At 30.4% G+C, this 13,141-nt stretch overlaps 2 protein-coding genes across 2 annotated transcripts; both read right to left on the reverse strand.

Annotated features, from left to right (window-relative positions):
* Positions 1-1,901: 1,901 nt before the first annotated feature.
* On the reverse strand, positions 1,902-3,650 carry LOC125851859 (probable methyltransferase At1g29790). The gene has a single exon (XM_049531608.1). The coding sequence runs from the start codon at positions 3,447-3,449 to the stop codon at positions 2,049-2,051; it is 1,401 nt and encodes a 466-aa protein (XP_049387565.1). The 5' UTR covers positions 3,450-3,650; the 3' UTR covers positions 1,902-2,048.
* Positions 3,651-5,391: 1,741 nt separating this feature from the next.
* On the reverse strand, positions 5,392-6,531 carry LOC125851870 (RING-H2 finger protein ATL67-like). Its single transcript, XM_049531619.1, has one exon. The coding sequence runs from the start codon at positions 6,411-6,413 to the stop codon at positions 5,631-5,633; it is 783 nt and encodes a 260-aa protein (XP_049387576.1). The 5' UTR covers positions 6,414-6,531; the 3' UTR covers positions 5,392-5,630.
* Between the last annotated feature and the right edge of the window lie 6,610 nt (positions 6,532-13,141).

Raw genomic sequence — 13,141 nt, forward strand, 5'->3', positions numbered from 1 at the left:
TGCCTTCACTCAAATCTTTTGCATGTATGTGATTTTTATATTAATTTTGATGTGAGTTTGCGGGATGTTTGGTTTGAGTCATAACTTTATTGAAAATAATTTTTTTATTCTATAATAATGAAAATAAAATTTATATCTTATTCTATAAAAAATGAAAAATAAAATTTATATATATCTCATTTATGAGAGGGGGTGGCCGACTAGTGATGAATGGAGGACACGTGTCGGAGGAAAGTAGGACTTTTGATGATTTGGCGGTGGAGATTGGACTTTAGTAAAGCATTGTGGGCTCCACGTTACCTGGAGATCAGATTGAGAAAGTAACACCAACACTGTTTTTCTCTAATTTATTACTCCCTCCGTCCCTTTTTAGTTGTTCACTTTAGAAATGACACACAGATTAAGGCAACAATGATTAGCACAGTGAAGTTACAATTTTACCCTTATGACAACTTTTCACTTCAAAATTACAACCACTTATTTGAATTAAAGTGAAATAAATTGGAGGGAAACAACATACACTTTTACAATTTTCAAGAAGTGTAAATAAGGGTATAATAGGAAAAAAATTGTTTTCCTTTCTTGATTTGTCAAAATAAACAACTAAATAGGGACAACCAAAAAAGGAAATATGGACAAGTAAATAGGGACAGAGGGAGTATTGTAAAATTTTCCCTTTTTTCTCGTTTTTCTTGTAGTAGAGACTTAGAGTAGTACTCTTTTACAGCATGTTGCATCTACAACTATAATAAACTATATAAGAGATGAAAATTGAAAAGGTAAAGAAAAAGAGAGAGAAGAAAGCAAAGAAAACTATATAAAGAGAGAAGAACAGCACAAAAATGCCAAAATGGTCCCTTAAAATTAGAATGTTCACAATTTTATAACAAGTGAAAAACAACAATATATTTGGTGTAATTTTATAAAGTAAAATCTCAAGAAGATAAGTAAAGACATACCTTATCCCTATCCTAGAGGTAGATAAATTGTCTTTCATAGATCCTTGGATCAATTAAACACAAATAAAAGCATTTTGAAAAAGAAATAATATAAATAACATACATCACGAGCCACAACACCTTTTTTTTTAATCAATGCATCCATACCTAAACAGAAACAAAATTAGACTAAGTTGATCTCTGATGCTATCCCATCACATACGAAATGGGCACCCAATTGGGGTAGGGGAAACATGTTAGGAATTGCAAGTGAAGAATTAAGCTTTCACCAATACGTAAAAGTTCATGTAAACAACCAACTTGATTTTAAAATCATATATGAAAAAAATTAAAGAATTCAATTCTAGTAGTCGTATCTTTGGAATTTGGTCTATCTTTGCCCATTTGTTCTAGCACTTCTCAATTCTCACTTTCTTTCAGTCAGTCACATTTACAAATTAGGCCCATCCAAAATAGTGTTATGATCCGGCCCACTATGTTTGAAGAAACTAATACAACTGATGGTCCAGATTAATGCTTCTGAATGGGCCTTCTACGTATCAAAATCGTTTTTATGGCTTTATGCAATGGATCAAATTTGCTGCTAGCTGCTGCTTTCTTAAAAATGAAACTTCGTGTGCATTTACTTTCGAAATGCTGACTGCTGAGTAACTCAAAGTTACTGTTTTCCGGCAGAAATCACCTATTATTTTTGTCACCTAAGATTCGAACCTTCCTCTCGCACAATTTTCACTCACTTATTGACGTTAGGCTACACCTTTGGGCCGCTTTCAAACTTGTAGCTTTAGTAGTTTATTATTCGAGCTTTTCTTTATGGAATTTCATAGGATATTTTATAGTAATTTGTAAATTAAATACATCAAGTATCGTCAATGTTTATTGAAGTAAACTACTGCCAATATTACAGAATCATCACATTGACGAAAAGACATCTTGGTTTTATATTAGTACAACAATTATTGGTAACATTGTAATGTACTGACAATTTTCACAGTAAACTCACATTGTATCCTATCTATTGTTGGATCAAAATGTATAAAATCGACGAACAAAATCAGTACCAACATTATTGTATGAAATAAAAATAATTCATCGGAAAGGTCTTGGTGGTTTTTCTAGCACTGCAGAGAAGAACACTTCACTATCATCTTTATCTATCTTAGGAACAACAAGCCACTTATGTTGTTTATACCTGAGAATCTTGAATGCCTCTAAATAATCATTCAACTCTTCCTTCAAACAGAAAAAACTGTCAATCCATATAAGTCCACCAGGCCTCAAAACTCTATCAAAGTCATACAACACGAAATCCAGGAGCACAAAATCAATCCATCCATCAAGAAACCTCGTTGTGTGAATCAAATCTAGAGTGTTATCGAAGAATGGTAATCTCTGATTTATCGTCATGTAAAGAGGAATTAGCCCTCGAAGAGCAATCATCTCGTTGAATGGTGCACCGAGATTAATTGTTGCAGAAACTATAGTCACGTTGTGTTCTCTCATTCTAGCAGCAAATGTGCCCGTGCCAACGCTGAAATCCAGTCCAATTCTGATCTCTCCAGGCTTCAAATTAAGCACTTCTGTTATCAATATATCAGCTGTCATTTTTGAACTGGAGTCTTGATATGAATGAACAATCCATCTAGGAGATTCATGATGTGTAAGATTGAAACAATCTGTGCATTTGAAAAAACCTTTTACACTTGAATTTGTAGCCAAACAAGTGAAATTTTTGCATCTGTATTGACTCCATCTAACATTTTTGTCATCAGGTAACTTCCAAATTGATTCATTTATAGGATATGGTTTATTGTACAATTGAGGAGCTCTAGCAAAACATCTTCTTCTAGGTAATGGATCACATCCATGAACCATAAGTTTCTGTGCTAATCTCCAATCATCATTACACATTTCGCCAACGTCATAATCCATGTACTCTTCCAGGTCCGATTTCATGGAGAAACAAGCATGACCTATGCTAGTAAATGTACCATTAGCTCCCATAAAGTTCTGTTTTTTCAACCTGTTTGGTTTAATCCTCACGTATTTTCGAATTTCTTCAGTTAAGAAATATTCAGCAGGTTCATTTACCTGTTCTATTTGTCTTGATAAGGAATGTAACATTGCTCCAGGCTCACTATTTTGTACTAGTGAATTCTGCACTGATTCAACTAGATTTAAAATATCTGCTAGAAAAATAGCCTGTTTTCCGAAAACTTTTTCATTTGGCAGTTGTCGCAAAATGTCAATCTCATACTGGATTTTCTGGATTACAGTATCCAGTGTTAAATCGACGTGGTGATTGATAGTACAAGAGTTGATTGAAGTGTTACAGTTACAGAAGGAATTCGAAGCTAGAAAAGATCGAAAAGAATAAATTTTGGAGAAAGTTGCCATACATATAAGAAGAGCAAGTATACAGAGTATGAAGATTAACCTGTGTATACCTCTCCATGCTCCCAATTTCTTTATGAGATTTGATTTACGCATCTACTCTTAGTACTATCGATAAATTCCTCTGCAAAACTTGAACAAATTATAAATGTGGCAGCTAATCAAGAGAGAAATGATTGAAGCAATTTCAACAACACTTTCTTGAGTAATTATAATGAAGATTAATTAACTATATGAAGATCTTGAGATCAGAGTCCACATGTTGCATTAACTTAAGATGTACTCTTCAGGTTCTTGGGAGAAGTAATTTTTCCTTATCAGTCCGCATTATCAGCAAAAAAATTTAAAACTTAACTAACTCTGAAGTCACATTATAAAAATGTTTAATGTCATAATCAGAGACGGATCAAAGGATGTTAAGTTTATAGATGCATAGAATTATCGCGGCTTGAGAAAAATTCCAACGTATATTTCGATTAGTCAAAGGCGCAATAGCCACCTGTTGCCAAAAGGCTGCATTTTCTACGACTAGTGGTAGCTTGTTTGTTGGTGAAAGTGCATTTCTCACAAAGAAAGACGGTACTAACAAAGTAGGTATGAAGTTTGTAACAAATAAAAAGCTGAGAATGCCTTGTTAGATTTCTTAAACTAGCATGATTAAAAGTAAGACAAGTGAAAAGTGGCAAATAAAGGGAGCTGCATTTCAATGTGATGGAGTGTACTACAAAATAACATATCCCGTATAGTCTCATAACTGGGCGTGGAGAGGATAGGATGTAAGCAGACTTTACTTTTACCTTTGCAAGTTAGAGATGTTGTTTCAATAGACCCTCAACTCAAAAAAGCAAGAAAGCAAGAGAGAAAAAGAGACAACAAAATAACAATGCCTGAAACAAATATTAGTAACACCACCTAAATCATACTACTAGAAATATGACAATACTCTACTATTTTTCTTCCTAATCCTCGACCTCCATGATTGAACTATACAATATATAAATAAAATAAGTAGACAAGATGAAGTATGAAAGTCAACAAGGCAATATATTTATATTGGAAAATAGAAGAGGGACATGGCATAAAAGAATACCAGTATATATACTAGACAAAAGTGACACCAATCCCAAAAGTAAATCTTGAAAGTCTTTAAAGAAATGAGAGGAGAAGGAGGAGGTTTTTGTTTCTATATTTCTTTTAGTAGCTCTAGAGGTGTTATTGGAAAAATAAAAGGCAGAGCGCATCTTCATATCGTTCAATGTGCATGGAAAAAATGCATTCACAAAGACCAACCAAAACTAAAAAAAATAAAGCAGCCATCAAAAGTTCATTGAAAGCCCATTTTAAGTCCCACCTCCTGTTCTCTTTATGACTGGAAATTGGAATACACCTTTAATCTCCTTTTTTTTTTTAAATAATAATAATAAATTTTATTACTGATATTGCTATGCCAGATAAGGAATTTGATTCCTCTTTTTTTTAAAAAAAAATTAACTTTTATTACTAATTTTTTTGCTGTGCCAGAGAAGGAAATTTGATCCCCCCATATTAGTCATCACATATATTAGAAAATCCCAAATAAAAGTGGCTTTCTTTGAGTTTGGTTATAAATGTCACATGTCTGCTTTGGGTCGATGATCATGTGATTCTCACTTCGTTACTGAATAATTGGTGTGTTAGATGGAGTAATTAGGAAGAATTAATAGTGTTCTTTCAATTTTATTCTATTCTTCCTTAAATAAAGAAAGTTCTACGTAATCAAATAATTATTAAAGAAGTACCTCTTTTTTACTAGATATTTATTAAAAATAAATTAATTTTGTGTCCAAACTAAAAACATCATTTATTTAGAAACATAGAGTAAGGGTTATTCCTAGCCACATAGAGAGGTGGCTAGTTATACAGAACATGAAGAAATGAAGGGATAATGTAAAAATCTAAACCAAATTATTCTTAAATTAGATTGAAATGAGAATTTGATCAAAGGAATTAAATTATATAGAGCCTAATTTCACCTTTCTAACATGAATAATCTTAAATTATGCCACTGGAAATTCCCATATTGTTATGCTTGATATTCTCAATCATCCATTCTATGTAATCAAAACAAAATAATCACAACACCAAAGCCAATTCCACCTCTAAGAAATGATTTAACCCTAATAGTAAAAAAGGCAAAAATGAAAAATTTAAGTTCCCAAAAGGTGACTAATTTGACCCTAATAACTAAAACTTTTTACACTTCCAAATTGCCGAAAAAATCAATCAACATTCCAATTATCATACTCTTCGCCGGCCATCGGAGTACTGAGAAAGAGGGACGACCTCCGACAACGGAGTAGATAACGGCGTCGGCAACGGCGAATTCCGGCAAACCGGGCACGAAGCATTCAATTTCAACCACGCGTCTAAACACATAACATGAAAATAATGCTTACAGTCCGGCATCATCCTCAGCATCTCTCCATCTTTATACTCACACAAGCATATAGGGCAAACGACATCGTTTCCGTTTCCACTTCCGCCGTTCCTTTTGGAGTAAATCAGCTTCGGGTACGAATTAATAACGACTTGATCAAGCCCCAACGTTGCGTTTTGTGATAATCCGTCGTCGTTTTCTTCATCATCTTCCGCTACGAAAATGATACGGGGAAGGTAAATTCCATTTTCGATGTTGTTGTTGGGGTTTCGCGAATTAGCTCGAGCCTGACGGCGGCGACGGCGAGCGGCGGCGGAACGGCAGCAGATGTAAGAAGCAAGGAGGACTGTAGAGAGAAGAACAAGGAAACCGAGAGCTATGGCAATTGCGTAGCCGAGGCCGATGGTGCTGAGGTTCTGAGAAAGGGTGTAGGTAGAATCGGGTGGGGCGATGGTTACAGGTGGTGGTGGGGGTGATTGGCGGCGGAGGTCGGAGGTGGACATTGGAAAGGGAGAGAAGAAGGGTTGAGAAGGTCCATGAGAAGAAAAGGAGGGTTTAGGGGTAGTGAGGGGGTGGGTGGGTAGATTAAGTGCAGTTGCAGCTACGGCATTTAATGGTGTAGTTTGGAAAACAGAGAAGGTCATTTAATGGACAACATGGGGGGGCTGATGATGATAACAATTGCCCTCTACTTTTCTTGTTTAATTTCTCTCTTTAGTCTTGGTTCGACCATCGATCTTTTGCACCTCTAATTTCTGCTTCACCAAATTTTGGATCAATTCCTAACCTCTTTTATAATACCTACCGCCGGACAAGTATTAGAAACACTCTTAAATTTAATTAATCAATTATTAATTTTTTATTTCTAAATTATTTACCGCTTTAAAAATAACTTTCTATTTCACAAGCTGAATTTAAATGCACTCCTAATTTTGCTACATAAATAAAATACATTCCTAAATTCTCGTTAATTTTATGGATGTTTTCAACACTTCTCTCGACATTGTTATCCTACACAATAGTAGTATTATGTTAAGGGCCTATTTATTCTCCAAATATATCATAGTTAATTGAATTAAATGAAATTACTCTGACTATTTATTTACACTTGAGTCATGTAAGGATGGATAGTTAATTGATTTAAATCAAATTCACCGAGAAACTAAGTTTGAAAACTTTGATTATTTATTTACACTTGAGTCATGTAGGGATGGATAATTAATTGATTTAAATCAAATTCACCGAGAAACTAAGTTTGAGAACTCTGACTATTTATTTACACTTGAGTATATATTGGAGTAAAATTAATGAGAGATTTGAATGTATAGATTGATATGTGATGTTAAATTCATAAGGTTAGGACTTGATAGTGAAAATCTAATTTCTATATGTGACTTCTGTTAGCTAACATGTTAAATGTTGAATAAATTTATAAATATCTTATTCTTTCAATATACTATAATACCGAATTATCCTACTATATCAAAATATAATTTATATATAAATATTTAAATATCCACTTTTAATTACAATTACAAAATTATCAAATTGAATATCGGACTAATCAAGTATGATAGACCCTTCAAGAGGTAAAGTAAGGGATGGAACTACCATTATCTAAATAGAGTCAATTTGACACACGTTTACTTAATACTAATTATCATGTAAATAAATTAAATTATATGAATTTTTTCAATGTTCTGAATTTCGTTTGTGAGAATTTTAGTTTTACTGCGAGATAAAATGCTTTCCATAAAAAAAAAAAATATATATATATATATTTATTTATTTATTTATTTTTATTATTATTATTTTTTTTATTTTTTTTCAAAACTCAAATATAAAATACTATTGAAAAAAAAAATCCTACCTTTTCACTTATACTCTTGAAGCCTGAAGGTATCAACAACATATTCATGTCTGTTCCAGAAATAAAAATTTAATCTAAAATTTGAGAAAGCTAAGCATGTTACGTTGAGATTATAATTAACGTTGAGAATAAACATATTACGTTAAATGATACAAATCCTTTTTAATAAGCTAAACATAACATTAGAAAAAATTGAGTAAAATTACTCTTCTGATCCGTAACATTGATCATAGAAAAATAAGGTTTGAGACCTTGAGTTGATGAATATGTGGAATGGTCTTCTTACTAATTCAATGGTCAAAGTGTCAAACATATTCCAATTTATGTGATACATTTCTCTTTTCGAGAGTCAAACAATTTAAGTTTGATTGAGAAACTTTTTTTTTTTTTACCCTCCCTAGAAGCTCCCATCCCTTTTGCTCCCTTGCTGACTCGAACTCGCAACCTTCGGGTTGGAAGTGAGGGGTGCTTACCATCCGAGCAACTCTCTCTCGTCAATTTGATCAAGAATTTGCTCAAGGAATCTTCAATTTTTTCAAAATGAAATTTATGTATTTGTAAACTACATAAAAAGTACTATAAGTCACAATAATTGATAATTCAAAATATTTAAAAGATATATGAAAAATTTACGATCAAAGATAGACTTGTTTGAATCTTGAAATTCGAAATATGTCATATAAATTGGGACAGAGGGAGTATAATTTATAGTTTTGGTTCTATATATGTTTTCAATGCAATTTGATTGGATCCCACATATATATACGGATCTCATAAATTATCTACCTTACTTTCAAACCTGATTAAATAACTAACTACCATTTTTCTATTTTCTCGATCCAAATTTATTCCATAGTTATTTGAGACATGGAAGAAGTAATTTGTCATTTAGGTTTTATATAATTTGATTTATTTTTAAAAATCGCGATAAATAATTTAAAACGGAAGAAGTATTTTGTTATTTAACTTTAATGAATTGAAATTGACTATCATGCAGAAAGTGTGACGTTAAAGTGAATTCACTTTATAAAAAAGTTAGCTTTAAGCCCGGCTCCTTTGGTGTATTGTTTGTGTCGTATATGAGAATATGTTTTGAATTCTCTAAATACGAGTTTTTCCCTCTCTTTTTTCATGAAAAAGAGAAAACTTATAAATATAATGATTATTGAGTCGGGTCTATTCGTAAGATGTTAATTGACCCATTAACCTATTATCTCACTATCTTGTCTTCCTCTTAAATTTCACTTCTATATCATTATGCATGTTGAAAAATAGACAAATTTTCAATCATATTATGACAACTAGAAGTTTGCACAAAGAATACAATAATCTAAAGAATATCTAAGACACCTAATTTCCAACTATCGATATAACTCAAAATTATAATTACTATAGATCCACTTTCATAAGAAAAAATGGGTAAATCTCCTAACTAGTATTTTTATGATTAGACACTATCACGAACAATTTAAATGAAGTACTCCTTTTTTATAATATGAAAAACAATAGATACAACCACACTGCTTAGCTGTGCGCTCCAGTAGGACCTAATCTAAGTTCAAACAATTATGAATTTACCTTATTATAAGTAGTATAGCATTGAGATCCACATGTTGGGAATTAAAAATAGCTTGCTATAGTTTTTTCTTTCTGCTTTGACCTTCAATATTGTAAACAGAATCTGGTCAAACTAAGTAAAATTTTCAACAAAATCAAGTACTATCGTCCAACTAACCCACCTCATTATCGGTGAGAATCAAATTCATAATTTAAACTTAATGAATTTTAAATTCTAAAATAACGATCTCAAATACTTATAAACAAGTTGAAGATATAATTTTTCTCACACATATGTAATTTGAACAAAAATTATCAAATCGAATTCATATATTAAATCCTACGTCCCGACATATATTGCATAATAGAAGGAGGTGGAATGTTCGAATGGGAACGCTAAAAAGTCTCAACTTGTCTTATGCTGAAAGGACAGCTTCTTATAAAAGACAAAGATGATCGCAAATCTCAAATCTCATTTTGTTTTTATCTTATTATTGTCAAACACAAAGCTCTATAGAACATTGTCTATGGGAATTCATAGTTAAAATATCAAATTATTTTATTATTTTAATCAAATAAGTGACAAACAATGGATAGCCCTACACTATAACCCCACATGGAAATTAAAGGGGAAAAAAAGTGTTCCCAGATATTTAAACAGACAAACTTATATATTCTAATAGCTAATTCTCGTTTGTTTGAGGATGAATAATATGGATTAGACACAATCGACATGATGCACATAAATTAAATCAAATTTTGTTGACTCTAGGTTAACTACTATAGTAGAAAATATATTACTTCATACGTTTCAATTTATTTAATTATCATGTTTTGATTTGAATGGATTTTTAAAATGTAAAAAAGACTGATAAGTTGTTGAAGATGGACTCCGAACTATGAGAATTTGCTTTTTCTCTTTCTTAAATCAAAAATATGTCAAATAAATCAAATTATTCTTTAATCTAGTGATCTTAAATATAATATGTAGAAAATTGAAAATTATAAAGAGTTGTCAAAAATATAAAGAGATATTTTTTAAAAATAAATTAAAAAGAAAAATATAACAAATAAATTAAAACGGTGATAATTTTGTACAGTTAGTCGTGCAAATGATAATGAATACTGATATATATATATATATAATAGGCTAATTAGATTGAGTGATTGACTACAAATAACATAACAAAAAAAAGAAAATCTTGGTCAACTAGATTATACATACTATTTCACAATTTCAACTATGTGAACATTATACCGTGTATATATCTAATAACTCTCTCCGATCTATTTTACTTGTCATATGTATATTTGCATAACTTGTGAAAACTAATTACTTTAACATTTCATCCCTTTTTACTCTCATTTTTAATATATAATTCTTTCTTTCACTATGTTAGTTTCACAACTAAAAAATCACTATTTTTCCATTGAAAATTGTTGAGTGACTATTCTCATAAACATTTTAATTGAATTGATGAGGGAAAAAAAGTAATACTTTCATAAAAAAAAATTAGGAAACTTCCCCACTATTTCAGTGACAATCTATTTTTCACCATGCATTTTTCCAGTAAGCTGATTTGTGAAAAATGAATGAAAAAATCATGTTTTATAGCATAAATTTCTCACTAATTTGCGGTAGGAAAAACTTTTATTTGTGGTAAATGTCTTTCTTCATATTTATTAGAGTAAGAGCAAATGTGGAAAAAATGATTAATTTTAACTAGTCTAAAATAAGTATATTTGAGCCATTACTTTTAATAACCATAACAAGTAAAATGGATGGGACCAAGTTATATTCAATTATTGGTGCGACATAAATATCATAGCCGATAAATGAAACATTATTTTTTATATTGATAATAAACCGTGAGTATTTGGAAATGCTAAATTCATGAAGCAATCACTAGCCAAGTTGCTATCATAGTGGTTAATTGTCTTTCTCAACATTATTATTATTTCTGTTTACGTGTTCGTTTTCATTAAAGATGGTCCCAATATGATAGAGGAATTAATTTTGAATGCTTAATTTGTTTCTTTTGCTTCTTCCAGCTGTACTGTAATTTAATTTTTAATTAACAAATCTCTTTTGCTGTTAAAACACACAAAAATCAAATTACATGATTCAATAGTTTTGGGCTTTTATCAATTGGGCTTTTTACGAATTGAGACTTTAGATCAGTTGACAAAAGTGCACAAATTCTTGATTTTTGGGTCACCATTTCCTTAATTTAGTCTATCCGCTTCTCACATAACTTCAAACATATGCGACTGAAGTTTAAAAAATTGCGTTTGATTTTGAACGTTTGTATCAGAAGTGGTCTTATGAAGGTCAAGCATCAGAAATTTTTGCCTGAAGTTTGGGATAGTTTTTCCAATGCCAACTTTAAATATTTTTACTAAAGTTGTAAACTTGACAAGGCAAACTTCAGAAATATTCGACTCGATTCTAGCCTTGGAAGAACTTCAGAGATTTTTTTATTAAAATTGTAGCCTTAATAAGATCTAACTTTAAGCATTTCTTATTAAAGTTTTGACCTTGACAAGATCAAATTTAAGATATTTAGACATTGGATAAGGACATATATTTGCCTAATTTCAAACATATATACTAAATGAGTAGAGATAATATCTCATATGGTCACTCAACTTTGCATACTTTACTTAGAAAGTCATTCAACTTTGAGTTGTTCACTTAGAAAGTCACTCAACTTTGTTTTACAACTCAAAAGTCACTCAACTATTCATATTTCACATAGGAAGTCACTAAACTAATGATATTTTACTTAGAAAGTCATCCAACTAATATAAATAATTTCTTCATTAAATTTTGTTAAAATACAGTTTCATTTTAAATTAGTTTAAAAAAAATAAAAGATCGCTACTGCATCTTTTCGATTACGCCTTCTAGTTTAATAAAAAATTTCTATTTTAGACGTACAGTTGCAATTGACAAATTAAAATTAAAACATACAGTAGCATTGCTACTAATTTAATAAAAAATAATAAAAGATTACTATTTTAAACTTATCGTAGCAGTTGAGAGAAAAAAAAAACTGCTTTTCTGTTCTAGCAATTGTCTTGCTAAAACATACTGTTAAAAAATTCTACTTTACGTTTTTTTTTTTTTTAAAAAATGTGATTAAATAATTGAAGAAGGTCAATAAGATAATTAAAATAAATATCTTAATATTTTTTAAAAAATAATTTAAAATAAAAATATGATTTCAACAAAATTTAACAAATAAATGATTTAAATTTGTAGGATGACTTTTTAAGTAAAATATCAATAGTTGAGTGACTTTCTAAGTGAACAACTCAAAGTTGAGTGACTTTGTAAAGTATGCAAAGTTGAGTGANCATCTTGTCGATTACTCCTTCTAGTTTAATAAAAGGTTTCTATTTTAGACGTACAGTTGCAATTGACAAATTAAAATTAAAACATACAGTAGCATTGCTACTAATTTAATAAAAAATAATAAAAGATTACTATTTTAAACGTATCGTAGCAGTTGAGAGAAAAAAAAAACTGCTTTTCTGTTCTAGCAATTGTCTTAGTAAAACATACTGTTAAAAAATGCTACTTTACGTTTTTTTTTTTAAAAAAAAGATGTGATTAAATAATTGAAGAAGGTCAATAAGATAATTAAAATAAATATCTTATTATTTTTAAAAAAATAATTTAAAATAAAAATATGATTTCAACAAAATTTAACAAATAAATTATTTAAATTTGTAGGATGACTTTTTAAGTAAAATATCAATAGTTGAGTGAATTTCTAAGTGAAATGTCAATAGTTGAGTGATTTTGAGTTATAAAATAAAGTTAAGTGATTTTTTAAGTGAACAACTCAAAGTTGAGTGACTTTGTAAAGTATGGAAAGTTGAGTGACCATTTGATATATATGTTGAAGTTATCCATACTATTTGCAAGAAAATGTGTGT

Source organism: Solanum stenotomum, chromosome 1 (assembly GCF_019186545.1).
Source record: "Solanum stenotomum isolate F172 chromosome 1, ASM1918654v1, whole genome shotgun sequence".
Lineage (NCBI taxonomy): Eukaryota > Viridiplantae > Streptophyta > Magnoliopsida > Solanales > Solanaceae > Solanum > Solanum stenotomum.